Here is a 21,336-nt window from a genome sequence, read left to right as displayed (position 1 = left end):
TAAATAAATTTATTTATTTATGGCTGCGTTGGGTCTTCGTTGCTGCGCATGGGCTTCCTCTAGCTGTGGTGAGCGGGGACTACTCTTCGTTGTGGTGCACGGGCTTCTCATTGCGGTGGCTTCTCTTGCTGCGGAGCACAGGCTCTAGGTGCGCAGGCTTCAGTAGTTGTGGCACACGGGCTCAGAAGCTGTGGCTCGCGGGCTCTAGAGCACAGGCTCAGTAGTTGTGGCGCACGGGCTTAGTTGCTCCACAGCATGTGGGATCTTCCCGGACCAGGGTTCGAACCCGTTTACCCTGCATTGGCAGGCGGATTCTTAACCACTGCGCCACCAGGAAAGTCCTTTTTAGAATTTTCTTGACTGTTCTTGTGCAGTATCTCTTCCAGATGACTTTAGGGTCAGCTTATCAAGTCACTTGAAAATCCTGTTGACATTTTGGTGGGGATTAAATCGACTTTACAAACTGACTCGTGAAGATTTTAAGTATTTACAACATTGCTTTCAAGTGGGAATAAGGCCTTTTCTGATTCAGTTAGAGCTCCTGTCAATCCTACAGTCAAGGTTTAATGGTTTTTGAAAAACGTGGTCTTGGGAGTTCTCCGTTGGCCTAGCGGTTAAGATTCTGGGCTTTCATTTCTGCGACCCGGGTTCGGTCCCCGTAACTGAAATCCCGCAAGCCGCGCGGCCAAAAAAAAAAAAAAAAAAAAAATGTGGTCTTGCACATTTCTTTTCGGGCTCATTCCCGGGGACCGCATGGGTGTTTCGGCGACCGTGAATGGCATCTGAAGATAACTGAGGGCGCGGGTGAGAGGGACACGGAAACGTGATGACACCGGTAACCACAGGTGGCACAAGTGACCGTCAGGGGGTGGGGAGACACGGGGGGGGTCCACACAACAGGGAGCGGGGTTGCATCGGGGCGTAAGGGCACCGCCAGACGGAGCCCGCGGAGCCATTAAGAGCCGCGGAGCCTGCCCACAAGCCCGGAGGGAGGGGCGGGCGGTCCCGGGCGGTCCCGGGCGAGGGTCTCCACCCTCAACCTGCGCCAATCCGTCGCAGAGCTCTGCTTCTCAGACCCCGCCTGAGGCCCCGCCCACAACAAGGTACGCCCACAGTCCCTGGTCCCGCCCATAAGGCCCTCAGGTCCCGCCCACCACTCCCCTGCTCTCGCTCCTAAGGCCCCGCCCACAAACCGCGGTCCCGCCCATCTGGCCCCGCCCCCGCAGGCCGTTCAGCCTTTCCTCCTGCTGCTGGCGCGGTGCCGTTGCGGACTGTAGGTCCCAGGTTCCGAGGCCTGGTGGTTGCGTCCTGGCCCGGAGGCCGCGGGTTCGAGTAGTCGCGTCTTCGCCGCGGCCCCGGAGCCCGTGCCCGTTCCGCGGGGCGCGACCGTGGCGGGCAGCGCCGTCCCGGCCCGCGCGGCGAATCTGCCGCTGCGAATCGGCGGGCTCGGCGGCGGCGGCCTCGCGAGAGTCTGGGCGGCGCGGACGCGGCTGCGGACGGGCCCGCGGACGGGCCCGGCGGACGCGCGGACCGGCGGGCTGACTGGAGCCGGGGCCGGCGGGCGGGGGCCCGGCCTGGAGCCGCCGGCATGACTGGCCGCGTGTGCCGCGGCTGCGGCGGCACCGACATCGAGCTGGACGCGGCGCGCGGCGACGCCGTGTGCACCGGCTGCGGCTCGGTGCTCGAGGACAACATCATCGTGTCCGAGGTGCAGTTCGTGGAGAACAGCGGCGGAGGCTCGTCGGCCGTGGGCCAGTTCGTGTCGCTGGACGGTGGGTCCCGGCGGGGCTGGCGGGGCGGAGGACCGGGTGGCCAGTGGCCTCCGTGCGTGTGCGGTTCTGGCTTTAGTAACGGAACTTACCGGAACAGGGGACAGGATGCGGCCTGGGGTCGGGGTCGTGGCCCATCCCCCTCAGCGCAGTCCCTTCGCTCCTTGGGGGGACAGTTGTTTGAATCTGGGGGTCGGGGACGTCAACGCGTCCCCTCTCAGTCATCATAGTCGATCCAGCTCCTTTCGGGTTACAGTTGTATGAATTTAAACACATTTGGATTCGAGTAACACGAGGATAGGGTTCCACAGCCCCACGCCTCCCCGCAGCGGCAGCTGCCCTCCGTCCCTGCAGTCTTGTTTTTCAGGAAGGCCGCGTAAATGGAACCAGCCCGTGGGCCACCTTCGGAGACTGGCTTCTGTCCCTCAGCCCTGTGCCTTTGGGATTCGCCCAGGCTGTTGCGAGGATCTGGGCTCCTTCCTGTGCACGGCCCACGATTTGCTGAAGGACCTTTGGTTTGTTTCCAGTTGGGGGTGATTATGAATAGAGCTGCTAAAAACTTCGAGGATGGCTTCTTCCGTGGACACAGGTTTTCATTTCTCTAGGGTGGTTACCCAGGAGTGGATGGTAGCCGTATGTTTAACCTTATAACAAACCACCAAATGGATTTTCAATGTGGCTGGCACCGTTTTGCATTCTCACTAATTGCTTCACCAGAACTTGGTGTTGTCTCAGTGTTTCTATATATTTTGGGTGTGTTTCTAGTGTGTTGTGGTGCCTCATCTCCGTGTTGATGCATTTTCCTAATGCACAGTGATGTTAAACAGCATTTAATGTGCTTATTTGCCATCCCTTAATCCCCCTTGCTGAAATGTCTGTTCAAGTAGCTTTTTGCTCATTTTATATTCAGGTTGTTTGTTTCCTTACTGTTGAGTTTTGAGCATTCTTTAAATATTGTAGTTACAAGTCCTTTGTTAGATACGTGATTTGCAGAGCAGAAGTTTAAAATTTTGATTAAAAGTTTTAAAATTTGATGCAGTCCACTTTATTGATTTTTTTTTCTTTCATGGATTGTACTTTTCTCTTGTTGCAGAGCATGGGCTCTAGGCACGCGGGCTCAGTAGTTGTGGCTCGCGGGCTCTAGAGCGCAGGCTCAGTAGTTGTGGCACATGGGCTTAGTTACTTCGCAGCATGTGGGATCTTCCCGGACCAGGGCTCAAACCCGTGTCCCCTGCATTGGCAGGCAGATTTTCAACCAGTGCGCCACCAGGGAAGCCCCCGGTAGTGAGTCTTGAAATCAGATGTTGTGATTCCTCCAGCTTTGCTCTTCCTTTTCAGAATTGTTTTAGTTATTGTAGTTCCCTTCCCTTTTCATTCAATTTTAGAATAAGTTTGTGTATACTTACAAAAAATCTTGCTGGGGCTTTGACTGGAATTGCATTAAATCTCTTGATAAATTTGGAGAGATTTGCCATTTTTACTGTATTGTGTCTTCCAATCCATGAGCACAGATGTCTCTCCATTCGTTAGGTTTCCAGTGATCTTCCATCATGGTTTGAAGTTTTCAGCATATAGCTCCTGTACATATTTTAGATGTTTACCTGAGACCCAAATAGAGCTGTTGTCAATAGTATTTTTCAGAAATTCAGTTTTCAGTTGTTCATGGCTGGCATATAGGAATACCGTTGATTTCTGCCATTGGCCTGTTTCCTGTGAGCTTGCGAAACTTACTAGTTCTAGGAGTATTTTTAAAAATAGATTCCTTGGGATTCTTGATGTAGACAATCATATTATCTCTAAATAGGGGCTGTTTTCTTTCTTTTGTTCCTGTTTCTTGCTTTTGAGCAGACATGCTTGCCTTCTTCCCAGTCTTAGAGGGAAGCATTCCCTCTCCTCCCACGCAATATGATGTTAGCTATAGGTTTTTGATACCTGTTCTTCATCAGTAAAGTTGAGGACGTTCTCTTTCCACTCCTAGTTCGCTGAAAGTTTTTATCATGAGCGGATGATGAGTTTTGTTTTTCTTCTTTGGTCTGTCAGTGTGGCTCGTTTTTGAATGTTCAACGTGCTTTGCATTCCTAGGGTAAACCCACTCGATCACTGGGTATTATTCTTTGTATGTGTTGCTAAATTAGATTTGTTGATCTTTTGTTGGGAAGTCTTACATTTTTGTTCACATGGTATATTAGTGTGCAGTTTTCTTGTAATGTCTTTGTCTGGTTTTGACGTCAAGGTAATGCGCCTCCTGGAATGAGTTGGGAAATGTTCCCTTCTCTTCCGTTTTCTGGAAGGATTGTGTAGAATTGGTGTTATTTCTCTGACTGGTGGAATCTACTAATGTAGCTATCTGGGCCTGGAGGTTTCTTTTTCAGAAGTTTTTAATTACAGGTTCAGTTTCTTTAATAGTTGTAGGTTTTATTTATATTTTAGAATATCTCTTTCATGTCGGGTGAGTTTGTTGTTTTGAGGATTTGGTCCATTTGATCTAAGTTGCTGAATTTATGCACGTAGAGTTGTTGGTACTATTCCCTTATTCTTTGGATGTCTGCAGGGTCTGTAGTGGTGTCTCATTTTCCTTTCAGATATTGGTGTTTTGCATCTTCTCTCTTTTTCCCTTTGTTTCTCCTGCTGGAAGTTTATCAATTTTTTTGATCTTTCCAAAGAACCAGTTTTGGGTTTCATTGCTTTTTCTCTCCTGTTTTCTGCATGGCACACGGCTTTTTGTTGTTCTTTGTTTTTTTTTCGTCTTTGTGTCCTTCCTGAGCAACTTCCTGGGACTGCTGTGGGGGAGTCTCCCTGGCACTGTGTTTGCAGCTTTGTCACATGTTGCCAAACTGCCCCCTCAGTCATCCAAGACTTTGATGCCTGTTGGGAAGAGAGTAACAACGACAGTAAGAAGGAATAATCATAGTAGCTGACACTTAGGGTTTCCCATGGGAGGCACTGTGCTGCGTGCATCCCTTGTACCTGATGACAGCCTGTCCTCACTGCGGACGACAGAGCTGGGTGCAGAGGAGTCCTGGACGTGAGAGATGTGCTGCCACCTGTGGGCAGTGACGTTGGTCCCACGGCCTGTGAGCACAGGCTCAGAGCTGGGTGCCCTTTGGTGGTGTGATTTAAAGGTGGTATGAACCTGGGCTGGCTCTGTCCGGTGGGCTCACTCTCTGGAGGGAAGCGCTGCAGGGGTTGTGGGTTCTCAGCTCCTGTGTAGAGGGCGGAGAGGGAGGGGCAAGCGGCGCCGCCTCCTCCAGCAGCCCCTCCCTCCCCTGGGTGGATCCCTCCCAGACTCCTGGCCTCCTCCCTTCCCCATCACAACAGCAGCCACCCTGGTAGTCAGCTCTGGCTGCTGTCAGCCTCCCTGGTGCGGAGTGTGTGCCCAGCTGGCCCCCCAGCTCTTCCTTTGCTCCAGCCTCATCCTGGAAGCTGGGCCTTCTCTCTGGGGTGCCCTTGTGCAGGGCCCAAGGCCGCTGTCTTTCTTAAGCGTTCTTGTTTACTCTTTGAGAAGGAGTGGTGGATGGTTAGCTCCTCAGTTTACTTGAGAATATGTAAATTAGACGTCAGGGCCCTGTGGCCAGCGGCCCTGTCACCAGCTGGGTTTCTGACTGTGACCCACGCCCAGGGTCCAGAGGCGAAGAATCCCAGTCCCCCTGGGTCCCCTGGTAGATATTTGAGGACCGGCAAAGTGTGAGTCCAGCGTCCCAGGCTGGACTCACAGAGTGGTGGCAGCAAGGGTGGTGCCGGGGACATCTGGGCTGTGTCTTTCAGTTGATGGGCAGCTGGTGAGGGGATGGGCGTGGCTGAAAGAAGGGATGGATGTGAGGACTGCAGAATGGCAAGGTGGTGGGCAGAGCTGGGGCAGCTGGGCCTCTGCGGGCCTGAGGAGGGTCCCACTGAGTCATGGGGGAAGGGCTCACCAGAGCGTCAAGGAGCTCAGGGGCAGAGTAGGGCTTCCTGGCACAGGCCCACGCCAGCATCCCGTCCCTGGTGTTGGTGCTGAAGGTCTCGAGGACAGCAGGTCTTTCCCCTGGGTGTCCCCTGCAGTTGATGGTGCACGGTGAGCCTGCGGGCCCCTCCCGGGAGCTGTACCTGCTGCTCCCGCAGGATGAAACCCAGAGGCAGAGGGAGCTCCTGCTTCCCTGGGTCCTTCCCTTCCTCTTCTGGGGTGCACCCCCAAGGGTTCCATGACCACAGCTTTTAATCGCTGCAAACTTTGTCCCTGAAGTCAAGGTGTCTGTAAGTGCTAGTGTTCTCGTGGTTATGAGTAATGAGGTGCTTTCCATGCGTAAAACGATGAGGAAGGTTTGGTGCTCGCTGGGGCAGCTCCCTGGGTCCTAAAGAACAGCAGACCCACCTGCCCTCTGCCTGGCTTGTGCCCTGCCCGGAGAGGGTTCTCTCGGCCACAGCCTACCAGGTGTCCTGGCCAAGCTCTGATCCTGGAGTTTCAGAGGTTCTGCATCTCTGTTTCTATCTTGTGGCCCCTCAGAGCCCCACTGAGTTCCTGCGGGAAGGGACCTGCTCTCAGGAAATGGCTGAGTTTTGTCCTGGAGGCACTTGCGTGAGAGAGGAATGTTGTTCCTAAAATGTCATTTGCTGCTTTTATCACCTGCCATGCTGCATGCTGCGTGGTTTCCATAATCAGACTTCTAATCGTGACAAAACAGGCTCTTCAGTAGCTGTGTCTGGTTGACAGAAGTTTAGGCTGCCGCCACTGTTTAGCTGTTGATTCACTGACCGCGAGAGGTCTGTGTCCAGCCACAGCCCCATGCCCGGGGCTCAGTGTGGACTTGCTGAGTGTCTTTCGGGTGCCTTAGGGGAGTTATGCCAACGTCCGAGCTCAGGTCGAGGGGCCACTGGATTCCTCTTCCGTCCTGGAACCGCCCAGCTGGACCTCGTGCAGTTGTCCCCCCTTAAAAGGAGTTTCACAGCAGTGACAGAAACCCCTCACTTTAAATAAAATGAATACAGACTTAGGAAAGGTTTTGCTAACCCATGTGGGAGGGATCCGTGAGTGAAATGGAGGACGGGGCTTTGTGCTGCTTTTCTGTTTGCGGTCTTGGGGTGTTGGTGTTGCTGGCTTTGTCCTCAGTGCTCAGCGTGGCCGAGAAGCACCCACCCGCCCCCCCACCAAGTTGCAGGGGTCAGGCCTTTGCACCTTCTTGCTTTTGCAGCCACAGCTGGGAGGGGCACAGGTGCCTCTGGGTGGAATTTCCGGCCCCTCCCCTGCTGTCCACAAGGGGGCAGTCTTGGCCCGGTTGTGCTGATAAGAACTGCAACTTCTACTTGTTAGATGTAGCTGGTTGTATCTTGTTTGTTACAGGATCTTGTTATAGAAAATATCAAATGTTTTTAGAAGTAGAGGGAATAATATGAAGGGCATCTGAAAGACGAGTACAGCATGCATTGATGGTTTTGGTCATAGGTGGTACTCAAGCTTTCCTTCACGCTTCAGGGGACCCTAGCCCCGTGCTGTTAGCTATTTGAGACTTGCTGAGTAAGCACTTTTCATAGGCTCCACCACTGCTTTCCAGGTGTTATCTACTGTAACCAAATCCCCAGTGGGTAGTATTTGTTGAATAAAAGAATATGCATCCATTTGGCAAGCAGGTTTTGACCTGCCCCCTCCCTTCCCCCAGCTGGCTGGACCTAGTAAGGCACCTTCCTTGCCAGGACTTAGTCCCTGTTTCTCCCAGGAGCACATGCAGGACTGGGGCTACGTACAAGGCCTTGGAGAGCACCAGGTGGTGTGTGTGTATATGTGAGCGTGCGTGAGTGTGCACGGGGCAGCAAGCATCAGCTCCCAGAGCAGGCGGGGCCGGGGCAGCCCCAGGAAGCGTGACTGGGGCGTTGGGGAGAGACAGGGAAGGACAGCACCGCAGCGGGAAACAGAGGTCCTGGAAGTGCAGGGGGGAGCGTGCAGGGAGTGCGGGGGTGGGGGCGGAGTGAGGGGAGAGGGTGAGGGGAGGGCGTGACCTCTCAAGGTCTTGCAGTGCCTTCAACGCTCACCCAGAACGAGGCTCCACTCTTACTCAGCAGCATCTTTGGGTGACCTGCCCTGGCCGCTTCCCATCTGTGTCTAAGCAGGGAGAGCTGGCTGGGAGGAAGGCCCCCCAGGGTCCTTGTGCCTGGAAGGTGGGGCTTCAGGGGATTTATACCCTTACGTTGTCCTTTTTCTAATGCAACGTTGTTGTAATTGTTTGCTTAAAACATGTGCTGATTTCCGTTAAAACAATGTGGTGATTTTTTTCCCTTTTTCTCAAATAAAAGTTGGGCAGCACTGCACGCAGGTCAAAATGTGGCCATCCTCGTCAGGGGGCTGAGGGGTTGTGGGCTTCTCCAGTGGTCCCTACGTCCAAAAGATCACAAATACAACAATCCTGAAGTGTATAAAAGCTGCCACAAAATAGGAGGGAACAAGACGCAGACCCCGTCTCAGGCCGGTGAGCTCATGTCGGGCTTCTGCAGAGTCAGAGGTAACACTGGAGTGTTGGAGGCTCCTCATTTCTGGGCCGGATGGACAGGTCTCCCCTGGGCCCTGCACTGCTCCTGGCCCCTCTCCAGGCCCCCAGTGTGCCCTGCCTGGCCCTCTCCCTCCCTGCCCTCTATGGCCAGCTTCTTGAAGACACTAAGTTTGTGGTAACTTGTCAGGGCAGTGATAGAAAACCAGCACACCCAGGGTGACAGCAAAACCTTCCCCAGGCACCGCCACCTGTCCCCAGGCTCCACATCCTACTGTGAGAGAGCCATGGGCTCCCTGCCAGTACCCACTGGGGCCGGCGCTTAGACCCCACTGTCGGACCACAGGAGTTGGTGGGGGACGCTGCCCAGCCCTGGGCCTCAGCCCCAGGGAAGCTGCTGAGGCGGGGACGCTGGGTGCTGGGGCCACCAGCCAGCCAGCCCCCTGCTGTGCTCCCGGCTACTTCCAGCTGCTCGTAGCCCACTAACTGCCCAGCCAGGCCTACTTGTTGCTCGTTTCAAAGTTTTATTAGCCCATCTGATTTCTTTCTTTCCCAGCTGACCTTTAGAATCGTTTTGCTGAGATCTCTAAAGAATCTTGTTAGTGCTGGTTTGGGATTTGGTTGCAGTCACAGAGAAGCCGAAGGCCGACTTGTTTTCCGCTGTCTGTTCTGGTAGCCGGCCTATGGATGACCCAGAGGTCCCTGCTGGCCCCAGGAGGTGGGCCACGTGTTCTCCTCAGGGGCCTATTCTCAGACTTCAGTGATCTGGCTTCCCAGATCCCTGTCACTTCTGAGTTTCCATTTCATCCTCCAGCAGGCCCTGCACCCTTACCTCCCCCACGTGGCTAACAGTGTGAGGTCGTGTTCCCTAACTTCAGGAGCCTCTAATCCTTTGCTCTGTACTTTGTAACAGGCACACTGGCCTGTGGGATGCGCAGCGCTTCCCCGCTCCCCCGCCTGTGCCTGGCCGCCTGCGCCCCTCACTTAGGCGTGGTGCTCCTTTGGAGGTCGCGCTTCAGCGCTGGGGTTTGTAAGTCTGGTGAACAATCTGGATGTCCACCTGGCTGTCTTCACGGGGTATCAGGGCAGAAGTCCCCGCCCTGAAGCCCTGCAGAGTGGAGCACGTGAGACATCCTGGGGAGGCTTGCAGTTGGTGGGAGGTTCAAAACAGAGCGCCTGTAGGTGCAGCTATAGCTACACGTTGGGTTCCAGGGCTTCCTAGGTTGCTGCTCTGTGGGCGGGCAGCACACAGGTGGGTAGAGGTGCGAGCGTCTCCTGCAGACTGGCTCCTGCCCTCCCCCCCACCCCGGGAGATGGATGCGATAATAAATGTGAATTGGCTGGCCCAGGGCCCGCAGAGGGCCAAGGTGAGGGGCTGAGCTGGGCCGGGCCAGGCCTGGGCCGTAGTTTGGAGAGCTGTGTGACTGTCTCTTCTGGGACATGGTTAGAGGATGCAGATGGGCATGGTCCACGCCCTCGGCTCCAGGTCAAAGCCACGACCCTGTTAGCAGGGCAGAGGTGTGAGTGGTGCGGTGAGATGCTCGCTGCTGCCTGCCGCTCTGAATCTTGCTCCAGAGACGCTGATGCACGAAAGGGCTGTTGACACCGATCTCTGCCCAGCGTCGGCTCATGAGTCTGATTTGTGTCTCTAGGTGCTGGCAAAACCCCAACCCTGGGCGGCGGCTTCCACGTGAACCTGGGAAAGGAGTCAAGAGCACAGACCCTGCAGAACGGTATTTCCCGCCGTGGGTGCTGCTGGAAGGGGGTGGGCTCCTGAGGCGGGACAGGGATGTGGGACGAAGGATAAGAGTGACAGCCTGCCGTGACCCCCCATCCTTGTCACCAAGCCAGTGCAGGCCCCACTTCTGGGAGGACTTGTTGGCAGAGTCCCCTCCCCGGGTCGTCAGGACCCTGCCTGGGTGCCCTGCAGTGCCCTGGGCCTCCTGCAGGGGCTCTCTGCCAGGGCTACTCTGAGGTCTCTGGACCCTAACGGGCCCACACCTGTTTGTTACAGTTTCAGTCGCGATAAGCACAGGAAAAACAAATTTATAGCAGTTTGATGTGTGGTGCCATTTTTGTTGTATTTTGTAACCATCCCAGTCCGCAACAGATTGGAGAAATGTCTGTTCAAACCTTGGCCTGGGGGCTTCCCTGGTGGCGCAGTGGTTGAGAGTCCGCCTGCCGATGCAGGGGACACGGGTTCGTGCCCCGGTCCGGGAAGATCCCACATGCCGCGGAGCGGCTGGGCCCGTGAGCCACGGCCGCCGAGCCTGCGCGTCTGGAGCCTGTGCTCCGCAACGGGAGAGGCCACAACAGTGAGAGGCCCAAGTGCCGCTAAAAAAAAAAAAAAAAAACCTTGGCCTGTTTTTAATTGGGTTATTTGTCTTCTTATTGAATTGTAAAAATTCTTTATGTGTTTTAGATACAAGTCTCTCTTATAAGTTATATGATTTGCAGAAAATTTTCACCCATTCTGTGGGTTTTTTCACTCTCTTGGTGGTATGCTTTGAAGCACAAAGGTTTTCAATTTTGATGATGTGCGGTTTATTTACTCCTTTGTTGCCTGTGCTTTTTGTGTCGTAAGAAAGGTTGCCTGATTCAATCCAAATCACAAAGATTTATGCTTATGTTTCCTTCTGAGTGTTGTGGTTTTAGCTCTTAGGTTGAGGTTTTGATCCACTCTGAGTTAGTTTTTGTGTCTAGTGTAAGGTACGGGCCCTACTTCACTCTTTTGCATGTGGATATCCAGCTTTCTCAGCATCATTTGCCGAACAGACTGTATTCAGTTGGCACCCTTGTCAAAAGTCAGTGACCGTAAACGTGAGGGTTTGGATTCTCCCCTCTGTTCCATTGGTCTGTGTCTGTCCTTTTGCTAGTATCACACAGTTTTGGTTATTGCATCTTTGTAGCAAGTTTTGAAATCAGGAAGTGTGAGTCCTCCCAATTTGTTCTTCATTTTTAACATTGTTTTGTTGACTATTCTGAGTCCCTTGAATTTACATATGAATTTTAGGTTCAGTTTGTCAGTTTCTGCAAAGCAGCCAACTGGGATTCTGATAGGGATTTACATTGACTCTGTAGACCAATTCAGGGAGTATTGCTGTCTTAACAAGATGAAGTCTTCTGAGACCTGAACGTGGAATGTCTTTCCATTGATTTAGGTCTTCCATAATTTGTTTCAACAATTTTTATGGTTTTCAGAGTATAAGTTGTACATTTCTTTGCTAAATTTATTCCTAAATATTTTATTCTTTTTGACTATTGTAAATTGACTTGCTCTTTAAATTTCATTTTTTGGTTGTTTGCTGCCAGTGTATAGAAATATGAGAGGTATTCGTATATTGATCTTGTATCCTGCAGCCCTTGAAAAACCCACGTATTATAATAGCTTTTTTAGCGGATTCCTGAGAATTTTCTATATATAAGATCACGACATCTGAAAATAGATATAGCTTTGCTATACTTTCCAATCTAGACACCTTTTTTTTTTTTTTTGCGGTACACGGGCCTCTCACTGCTGAGGCCTCTCCCGTTGCGGAGCACAGGCTCTGGACGCGCAGGCTCAGCGGCCATGGATCACAGGCCCAGCCGCTCCGCGGCATGTGGGATCCTCCCGGACCAGGGCACGAACCCACGTCCCCTGCATCGGCAGGTGGACTCTCAACCACTGTGCCACCAGGGAAGCCCTAGACACCTTTTAATTTTCTTCCCTGACAGCCCTGGCTAGAACCTCCAGCACCACGGTGAATCCCGGTGTCTTATTCCTGATTTCAGGAGAAGTGTCCAGTCTCTCACCATTAAGTGTGATGTTGGCTGTGGTCAGCTCAGGCAGGGACACCCTCTGCTGGGACCTCTCAGACACTCTGTGAGGACGCTGTCAGGAATGTTACGGCACATAAGAGTGCCTCCGTCTTGGGTGTGTCCCTAAGCTCCGCGATCTTCACTTGCATGCTGGGAAGATGGGCTTGGTGAGGTCCAGCATCCTTGCCTATATGCTGGTCACCTTCTCCTTGGCTCTCGAGGACCCGCCTCCTGTAGCTGCTGTGGATGGGAGTGGCCAGCATAGACTCGGCCGCAACTCCCCCGTCCAGTAGGGTTGACATCCGCGTCGGCTGACCGCGTCGGCTGACTACCGTGAGGGCAGGTGGTGGGCTTCTAATTATGACTCGCATCAAAATGTTTTAAATTTTCCATTGAGCTTTTTCCTTTGACCCCATGGGTTTATTAGTGTTGTTGGCTCTTCCAGCTTGAATCTTCTGTGTTTAGAGCTCATACTCTGTTGGATTTCAGTCTTTTGAAATGATTTGACGCTTGCGTTGTGGCCCAACATATGGTCAATTACAATCAGTTTGGGCACTTGAAAATCTTTTTCTGCAAAAAGTGGGGTGTTCTGTACATGTCACTTGGGTCAGATTTCCTCCCAGTGCTCACTGATTTTGGTTCCGCTTGTCTGTCTGTCTGTCACTGAAAGGGCATATTAAGATCTCCGTGATGATTGTGGGTTTGTCCATTTCTACCCATAGTTTTGTTGGTCTTTTGTTTTGCCTGTTTTAAGACTATGTGTATAGAAGTTTAGCGCATACAAACTTATTTATTTAGGCCGTGCTGTGCAGCTTGCAGGATCTCAGTTCCTAAACCAGGGATTGAACCCAGGCCACGGTGGTGAAAGCCCGGAACCCTAACCATTAGACCACCAGGGAACTCCTTAGTGAACACAAATTCACAATTATTCCTGGCTGGTAGCCTGAGTCTCCGTTGCTAAAGTAGTGCTCTGGCCTTCAATCCCACTTGTACTGGCCTAGTTCCACCTGCTTTCTTCTAGCTGGTGCTATCACATAATGTTTCTTTTTCTCTGTGGCTGACTTTAAGATCTTCTGCACATGAAGAAGTTTATCCCCTATAGAGAATGTATCTATTTCCGGACTTCCCTGGTGGCACAGTGGTTAAGAATCTGCCTGCCGGGCTTCCCTGGTGGCGCAGTGGTTGAGAGTCCACCTGCCAATGCAGGGGACACGGGTTCGTGCGCTGATCCGGGAAGATCCCACATGCTGCGGAGTGGCTGGGCCCGTGAGCCGTGGCCGCTGAGCCTGCGCGTCCGGAGCCTGTGCTCCGCAACGGGAGAGGCCACAACAGTGAGAGGCCCGCGTACAGCAAAAAAAAGAATCCACCTGCCAATTCAGGGGACACGGGTTCGAGCCCTGGTCTGGGAATATCCCACATGCTGCGGAGCAGCTAAGCCCATGCACCACAGCTGCTGAGCCTGAGCTCTAGAGCCTGCGAGCCACAACTGCTGAGCCCATGTGCCACAACTACTGAAACCCACGCGCCTAGAGCCTGTGCTCGGCAACAAGAGATGCCACCGCAATGAGAAGCCTGCGCACCACAACGAAGAGCAGCCCCCGCTCGCCGCAACTAGAGAAAGCCTGCACGCAGCAACGAAGACCCAACACAGCCAGAAATAAATAAATTTATAAGGAAAAAAAAAAAAGAACGTATATATTTCCAAAAACCAAGAATAGGTGGTACATCAGACTCAAATCAGTTGTAGTTGTAAAGAGCAGCAATCATGCAGACATATTCACGGAAGTAAAACTGGAAACTAGCAATAAAGAAAGAGAAATAACCCACCTAATTTAAAAAAAAACTTCAAATAGCCCTTGGTTTAAGTACAAAATCAAAGCAGAACTCGCGGACTCCTCGGAACGGGCTCGGTGAGGTCTGAGGCCGAGGTGGAGCCCACTCAGCTGTTCGGGGAAGCCCAGAGCCTGGGGGGCAGCCTACTCTGTCGTCCTCCTCACACCTTTCCCGGGGCTCCTGCCTGGGGCCAGCGGCCAGCGGCCTGGCCCCTGAGGAGGGGCTGGCCCTCCCTCTGCCCACCGTGGCAGGTGTACCCTCCTGTCTTCGGCTGCCTCCCCCGGTGTTATCGTCCTATCTCTGTCTGGGTGGGGGCTGCAGGGACCGAGGGGTGCCGTCTCTCCACAAGGCGCCTCTTTTCTCCGGACCGGACCGGAGCTGACCTGTTGTCCTCCCCCGGGGAAGACTCCTGTCTTTTCACTTCCCACCACCTGCCCCCAGTCTGTTGGGTTGGGTTGAAATCTATGGATTTTACTTCAACTGTTACTCTTTGTGTTAGGTTTTGGGTGCCTTTCTTAGAAAACGAGAGTTGGGAGAGGAACAGACGGCTTGGATTGTGATTCCGTTCACGCGGGGGTCTGCGCCTCCTGGCCCCCCTCCCTCCCTGGAGGCGTGGTGCCCGCACAGGTCCCTCTCTTGGGCCGTCTCTGGTTTATTGGGAACGTGCTCAGGTCCCAACTGAGGTGCAGCTCAGTGAGAGAGAAGCCCTGGACTCTTCCCTCCGGGTGCCTGGGAGGGGCTGGAGCGGGCGCCCCACTTAGTGTGTAAAGGGCATCCTGGGCACCAGCAAGGGGATTTGGTCCAATCTGAGTTTCCGTCTCACTCTCTTTTTCTTTCTTAATTTGGACCTTTTGGGGTTTTCTCTCTATCTTTGAAGTTCTGAAATGCCTCTAGGCTGGAGCATTGGTCACTGACTTGATGAACCCTTTCATATGAGAGGCATTTTTCAGGGAAACTTCTTATTCTATTCTTTTTGTCTGTTTTTCTTGATATAACGTATGTATAGTAAAGTGCATAAAATATACCAGCCTTAAGTGAACTGCTTGATTAATGTGTATGACTTAAGGCCTGGGCTCAGATCATGGTTGAGCATGTTTCTTGTACCCCAGGAAGCTCCCCACTGTCGATTAGTTTTACTTGGTTTTCTGCTTCAGATAATTAGAATCACAGAGAATGTCCTTTTGGTGTGTGTATATCAGCAGTTTGTTTATTGCCACGTAGAATTTCATTTGTGAATATACCACAACTTATTTATCTGCTTTTCCTATCCATGGACGTTTGGCATCTCCAATTTTGGCTGCCGTGTGTGTTCTTTTTTTTTTTTTTTAATACGTTTTTACATTCTTTATTTTTAACATTTTATTTTTTTGGCTGCATTGGGTCTTAGTTGTGGCACACAGGATCTTTGTTGAGGTGTGCAGGATCTTTCTTTGTGGCGCTTGGGCTCTTTGTTGCGGCGCTGGACTTCTCTCTAGTTGCGGCGCGTGGGCTCTGTAGTTTGCGGCACATGGGCTCTGTAGTTTGCGGCACATGGGCTCTCTCGTTGAGGTACACGAGTTCAGTAGTTGTGGCGTGAGGGCTTAGTTGCCCAGCAGCACGTGGGATGTTAATTCTCTGACCAGGGATCTACCCGAGTCCCCTGCATTGGAAGGCAGATTCTTTATCACTGGTTTCCTTTGCTGTGCAAAAGCTTGTAAGTTTGATTAGGTCCCATTTGTTTATTTTTGTTTTTATTTCTGTTGCCTTGGGAGACTGACCTAAGAAAACAGTGGTACAATTTATGTCAGAGAATGTTTTGACTATGATCTCTTCTAGGAGTTTTATGGTGTCATGTCCTTTATTTATTTATTTATTTGGTTGTGCCGGGTCTTAGTTGTGGCAGGCGGGCTCCTTAGTTGCAGCTCTTCGGCTCCTTAGTTGCGGCTCACCAGCTCCTTGGTTGCAGCATGCAGGCTCCTTAGCTGTGGCATGCGAACTCTTAGTTGTGGCATGCATGTGGCATCTAGTTCCCTGACTAGGAATCAAACCCAGGCCCCCTGCATTGGGAGCATGGAGTCTTATCCACTGTGCCACCAGGGAAGTCCCTATGGTGTCATGTCTTATGTTTAAGTCTTTAAGCCATTTTGAGTTTATTTTTGTGTATGGTGTGAGTGTGTTTTCTAACTTCATTGATTTACATGCATCTGTCCAACTTTTCCCAGCACCACTTGCTGAAGAGACTGTCTTTTTCCCATTTTATATTCTTGCCTCCTTTGTCGAAGATTAATTGACTGTAGGTGTATGGGTTTATTTCTGGGCTCTCTATTGTGTTCCATTGATCTGTAAGTCTGTTTTTGTACCAATACCACACCATTTTGATTACTGTAGCTTTGCAGTATTGTCTGAAGTCTGGGAGAGTTATGCCTCCTGCTGTGTTTTTTTTCCTCAGGATTGCTTTGGCAATTCTGGGTCTTTTATGGTTCCATATAAATTTTTGGGTTATCTGTTCCTGTTCTGTGAAAAATGTCATGGGTATTTTGATAGGGATCACATTAAATCTGTAGATTGCTTTGGATAGTATTGCCATTTTAACAATATTAATTCTTCCAATCCAACAGCATGGGATATCTTTCCATTTCTTTGAATCCTCTTTAATTTCCTTTATTAATGCTTTATAGTTCTCAGCATATAAGTCTTTTACCTCCTTGATCAGGTTTATTCCTAGGTGTGTATATATATATATATTTTTTTGGTGTTATTTTAAAAGGTATTGTTTTTTTTACATTCTCTTTCTGATATTTCACTGTTGGTGTAAAGAAATGCAGCCAATTTTTGATTGTTGGTCTTGTATTGTGCTACTTTGCTGAATTCATTTATTAGGTCTAGTAGTTTTTGTGTGGAGTCCTTAGGGTTTTCTATATATAGTATCCTGTCATCTGCATGTAGTGACAATTTTACTTCTTCCCTTCCAATTTGGATACGTTTTATTTCTTTTTCTTGTCTGATTGCTGTGGCTAGGACTTCCAATACTATGTTGAATAGAAGTGCTGAGAGTGGGCATCCTTGACTTGTTTGAGATTTTAGCAGGAGGGCTTTTAGCTTTTCACTGTTGAGTATTATATTGGCTGTGGGTTTGTCATAAATGGCTTTTATTATGTTGAGATATGTTCCCTCTATTCCCACTTGGGTAAGAGTTTTGATCATGAATGGATGTTGAATCATGTCAAATGCTTTTTCTGCATCATTTGAGGTGAGCATATGGTTTTGGACTTTTCTTTTGTTAATGTGGTGTATTACATTGATTGGCTTGCGAATGTTGAACCATCCTTGTGAACTTGGGATAAATCCCACTTGGTCGTGGTGTATGATCTTTTTTATTTTTATTTTTTTTTGTGGTACGCGGGCCTCTCACTGTTGTGGCCTCTCCCGTTGCGGAGCGCAGGCTCAGCGGCCATGGCTCATGGGCCCAGCTCCTCCGCGGCATGTGGTATCTTCCCGGACCGGGGCATGAACCCGTGTCCCCTGCATCGGCAGGCGGACTCTCAATCACTGCGCCCTGTATAATCTTTTTTATGTGTTATTGGATTCGGTTTGCTAATATTTTGTTGAGAATTTTTGCATATGTGTTCATCAGAGATATTGGCCTGTCATTTTCTTTTTTGGTGGTGTCTTTGTCTGGTTTTGGTATCAAGGTGATGGTGGCTTCATAGAATGTCTTTGGGAGTGTTCCCTCCTCTTTATTCTTTTGGAAGAGTTTGAGAAGGACTGGTCTAAATTCATCTTTGTATGTTTGGTAGAATTCGCTTGTGATGCCATCTGGTCCTGGACTTGTTTGTAGGGAGGTTTTTGTTTTGTTTTGTTTTGTGTTGTTAACAGATTCTATTTCACTTCTAGTGATTGGTCTGTTCAAATCATCTATTTCTTCTTGATTCAGTTTTGATGGGCAGTATGTTTCTAGAAAGTTGTTCATTTCTTCTCGGTTGTCAGATTTGTTGCTGTATAGTTGTTCATAGTATTCTCTTATTTTTTGTTTTGTATTTCTGCGGTGTCAGGTGAGATTTCTCCTTTTTCATTTCTTATTATGTTTATCTGGGTTCTCATTTCTTCTTGGTGAGCCTGGCCAGAGGTTTGCCAATTGTGTTTACCCTTTCAAAGAACCAGCTCTTGGTTTTCCTGATTTTTTCCCCTATTTTTAAAAATCTCTATCTCATTTATTTCCTCCATGATCTTTATTATTTCCTTCCTTCTGCTGACTTCAGGTTTTGTTTGTTCTTCTTTTTCTGATTCTTTTAGGTGGTAGGTTAGGTTGTTTACTTGAGATTTTTCTTGTTTTTTGATGAAGACCTGTATTGCTATGAACTTCCCTCTAAGAACTGCTCATGCTGTATCCCATAGATTGTGTACGGTTGTGCTTTCATTGTTGTCTGTCTTAAGGTATTTGTAGCATGTTATTTAGTCTTCATGTAGTCTTTTTTTTTTTTTCTCATTTCTTTCCTGGGGTTGATGTCTAGTTTCATTGGCATTTTGGTCAGAGAAGATGCTTGAAATAATTCCTGTAGTTTTAAATTTGTTGAGGTTAGTTTTGTGCCCTAGTATGTGGTCAGTCCTAGAGAGTGTTCCATGTACGTTTGAAAAGAATGTGTATTCTGGTGGTTTTTTATTGGATGTAATGTCCTGAAAGTATCAATTAAGTCTAACTGTTGTATTATTTAGGACCTCTGTTGCCTTATTGATTCTCTGTCTGGAAGATCTGTCCATTGAATGAGTAGGATGTTAAAGTCTTCTACTATTATTGTATTCCTATCCTTGTCTGCCTTTATCTCTGTTAGTATTTGTTTTATGTATTTGGTGCTCCTATATTAGGTGCATATATGTTGATGAGTGTAAAATCCTTTTCTTTTATTGATCCTTTATCTTTCCTCATGGCCTTTGTTTTAAAGTCTATTTTGTCTGATACGAATAGTGTGACTCCCACTTTTTTGTCATTTCAGTTTGCACGAAATGTCTTTTTCCATTCCCTCACTTTCAATTTGTGTGTGTCCTTTGCCCTAAAGTGGGTCTCTTGTAGGCAGCGTGTTATAGGCTCTTTTTTGTAAAAAAAAATTATTTATTTATTTTTGGCTGTGTTGGGTCTTTGTTGCTGCACGTGGGCTTTCTCTAGTTGTGGTGAGCGGGGGCTACTCTTTGTTGCGGTGTGTGAGTTTCTCATTTCGGTGGCTTCTCTTGCTGTGGAGCACAGGCTCTAGGCGCGTGGGCTTCAGTAGTTGTGGCACATGGGCTCAGTAGTTGTGGCTCACAGGCTTAGTTGCTCCGCGGCATGTGCGATTTTCCTGGACCAGGTCTCGAACCCATGTCCCCTGCATTGGCAGGCGGATTCCTAACCACTGATCTACCACCAGGGAAGCCTGGCTCTTGTTTTTTTAAACTCCAGTCTGCCACTCTGTGTCTTTTGATTGGAGCATTCAGTCTATTGACATTTAAGGTACATATATATTTATTGCCATTTCAGACCTTGTTTTGCAGCTGATTCTTTGTTTCTTCTTTGTTCCTTTCTTTTTGTTTTTCTTTTTGTGGTTTGATGATTTCCTTTCATGCTTGTGTTCTTTTCGGTTTTGGTGAATCTGTTGTATATTTTTGATTTGCGGTTGCCCTGTTTCTCAAGTGTGTCAACGCCTCCTTATATCTGCTTGCTTTAGACTGATAGTCATATAGGCTTAAACACATTCCAAAAAAAAAGAAAAAGAATCTGCATTTTCTTACTGTCCTTCCCCACATTTTATGACTTTGTTGTCCCTTTTTACATCTTCATGTTTATCCTTTTGTTGTTCCTTGTGTTTATCATTGCTTTTACAAATAGGTGTTTTTTCTTTTTGATCTGTTAACTGGATAATTTAAGTGATTTACTGTCCAATTGTGATTTCTTCCTTCCTATATCTTCTTGCTTCTTTTCTATTTAGAGATGACCTTTCAATATTTCTTTCAGGATAGGTTTAGTAATTGCTGTATTCTTTTCGTTTTTGCTTGTCTGAGAAATTCTTTATTTTTCCTATTCTAAATGATAATCTTGCTGGGTAGAGTATTCTACAGTAGGTTGCAGAGTTTTTTCTTTCAAGACTTTGAGTGTATTTTATCACTCCCTTCTGGCCTGCAGTGTTTCTGCAGAGAAATCAGCTGATAGCCTTACGGGAGTTCCCTTGTAATTAACTCTGTTTTTCTCTTGCTGCCTTTAGAATCTTCTCTTTATCTCTACATTTGTCATTTTCATTATAGTATTTCTTGGTGTATGTCTGTCTGGGTTCATCTTGTTTGGGACCCTCTATACTTCCAGTATCTGGATGTCTGTTTCCTGCTTTAGGTTTGGGAATTTCTCAGCCACAATTTCTTCAAACACATTCTCGGTCCCCTTTTCTCTTTCTTCTCCTTCTGGAATCCCTATTATGTGTACATTGGCTTGCTTTATATTATCCCATATGTCTCTTATATTGCTTTCATTCTTTTCATTTGGCTTTCTGTCTGCTGATTTGATTGGGCAATTTCCACTATTCTGTCCTCCAGGTCACTTATTCTTTGTTCTGCATTATTCATTCTGGTTCTCTGCCTTTAGCTCAGCTTTTGTCTCAGCAAATGAATTTTCTAATTTTTCTTTGCTCCTCTTTATAGTTCTAGTTCCTTTTTACAGTAATCTGCATTTCTGTCAATAGCCTTTCTTAATTCTTTCAGTATTTTCATTACTGACTTTTTGAACCTGGTGTCTGTTAGACTGAAGAGGTTTCACTGCCCTTTCAGGGGAGTTCTCTTGGTCTTTTAAGTGAGAGTGCTTCCTCTGCCTCTTCATTTTGTTTATGTTTCTCTTTTTTTTTTCTGTGGTACGCGGGCCTCTCACTGTTGTGGCCTCTCCCGTTGCAGAGATGCGCAGGCTCAGCGGCCATGGCCCACGGGCCCAGCCGCTCCGCGGCATGTGGGATCTTCCTGGACCGGGGCACGAACCCGTGTCCCCTGCATCAGCAGGCGGACTCTCAACCACTGCGCCACCAGGGAAGCCCTGTTTATGTTTCTCTTACTCTGTGAGTTCAGGAGAAACAAATCTCTACTGTCGTCCCGGAGGGCTGTGTATATGCCGGCGCGTCTCTGTGTAGCTTGTGTGGGTTTCATATGTTTTTGGCGTGAGGGCTGTTCTTGCTTTGGACGCTTGCCGTCTCCTTCTTCAGCATGTGCCGGCATTTATCCCCTTGAGAGGGGCGTGCAGGTGCATGGCCCACGCGCATGCTCCCGGGGGCACAGGGCAGCGGTTGGCTTCTGGTCATGGGTCCCTGGTGGAGGCAGCTGGCTGCACGTACTCTCGGGAGACGGGGCAGTGGTTGGCGCCGGCTCGAGGGACCCTTGGCAGTGGTGGGCTGCCTATGCTCCGGGAAGGTGGGGGCAGTGACCTGCACCTGCTCACAGGACCCTTGGCAGCGCTGGCCCGCACTGCCTCTGAAGTCTGAGATGGCAGCAGTGAC

At 49.4% G+C, this 21,336-nt stretch overlaps 1 protein-coding gene across 2 annotated transcripts in view; it reads left to right on the top strand.

Moving 5' to 3' along the window:
- Positions 1–1,272: 1,272 nt before the first annotated feature.
- The window catches only part of BRF1 (BRF1 RNA polymerase III transcription initiation factor subunit), a 119,124-nt gene continuing 99,060 nt past the window's right edge, over positions 1,273–21,336 (top strand). For both annotated transcript variants that reach the window (XM_032621275.1, XM_032621277.1), the window contains exons 1-2: positions 1,273–1,772; positions 9,877–9,957. In XM_032621275.1, the coding sequence (XP_032477166.1) occupies positions 1,589–1,772; positions 9,877–9,957 (265 nt within the window). In that variant the 5' untranslated portion in view covers positions 1,273–1,588. The remainder of the gene's footprint in view (positions 1,773–9,876; positions 9,958–21,336) is intronic.

Source organism: Phocoena sinus, chromosome 2 (genome assembly GCF_008692025.1).
Source record: "Phocoena sinus isolate mPhoSin1 chromosome 2, mPhoSin1.pri, whole genome shotgun sequence".
NCBI lineage: Eukaryota > Metazoa > Chordata > Mammalia > Artiodactyla > Phocoenidae > Phocoena > Phocoena sinus.
This window is presented reverse-complemented; position numbering and strand designations above follow the sequence as displayed.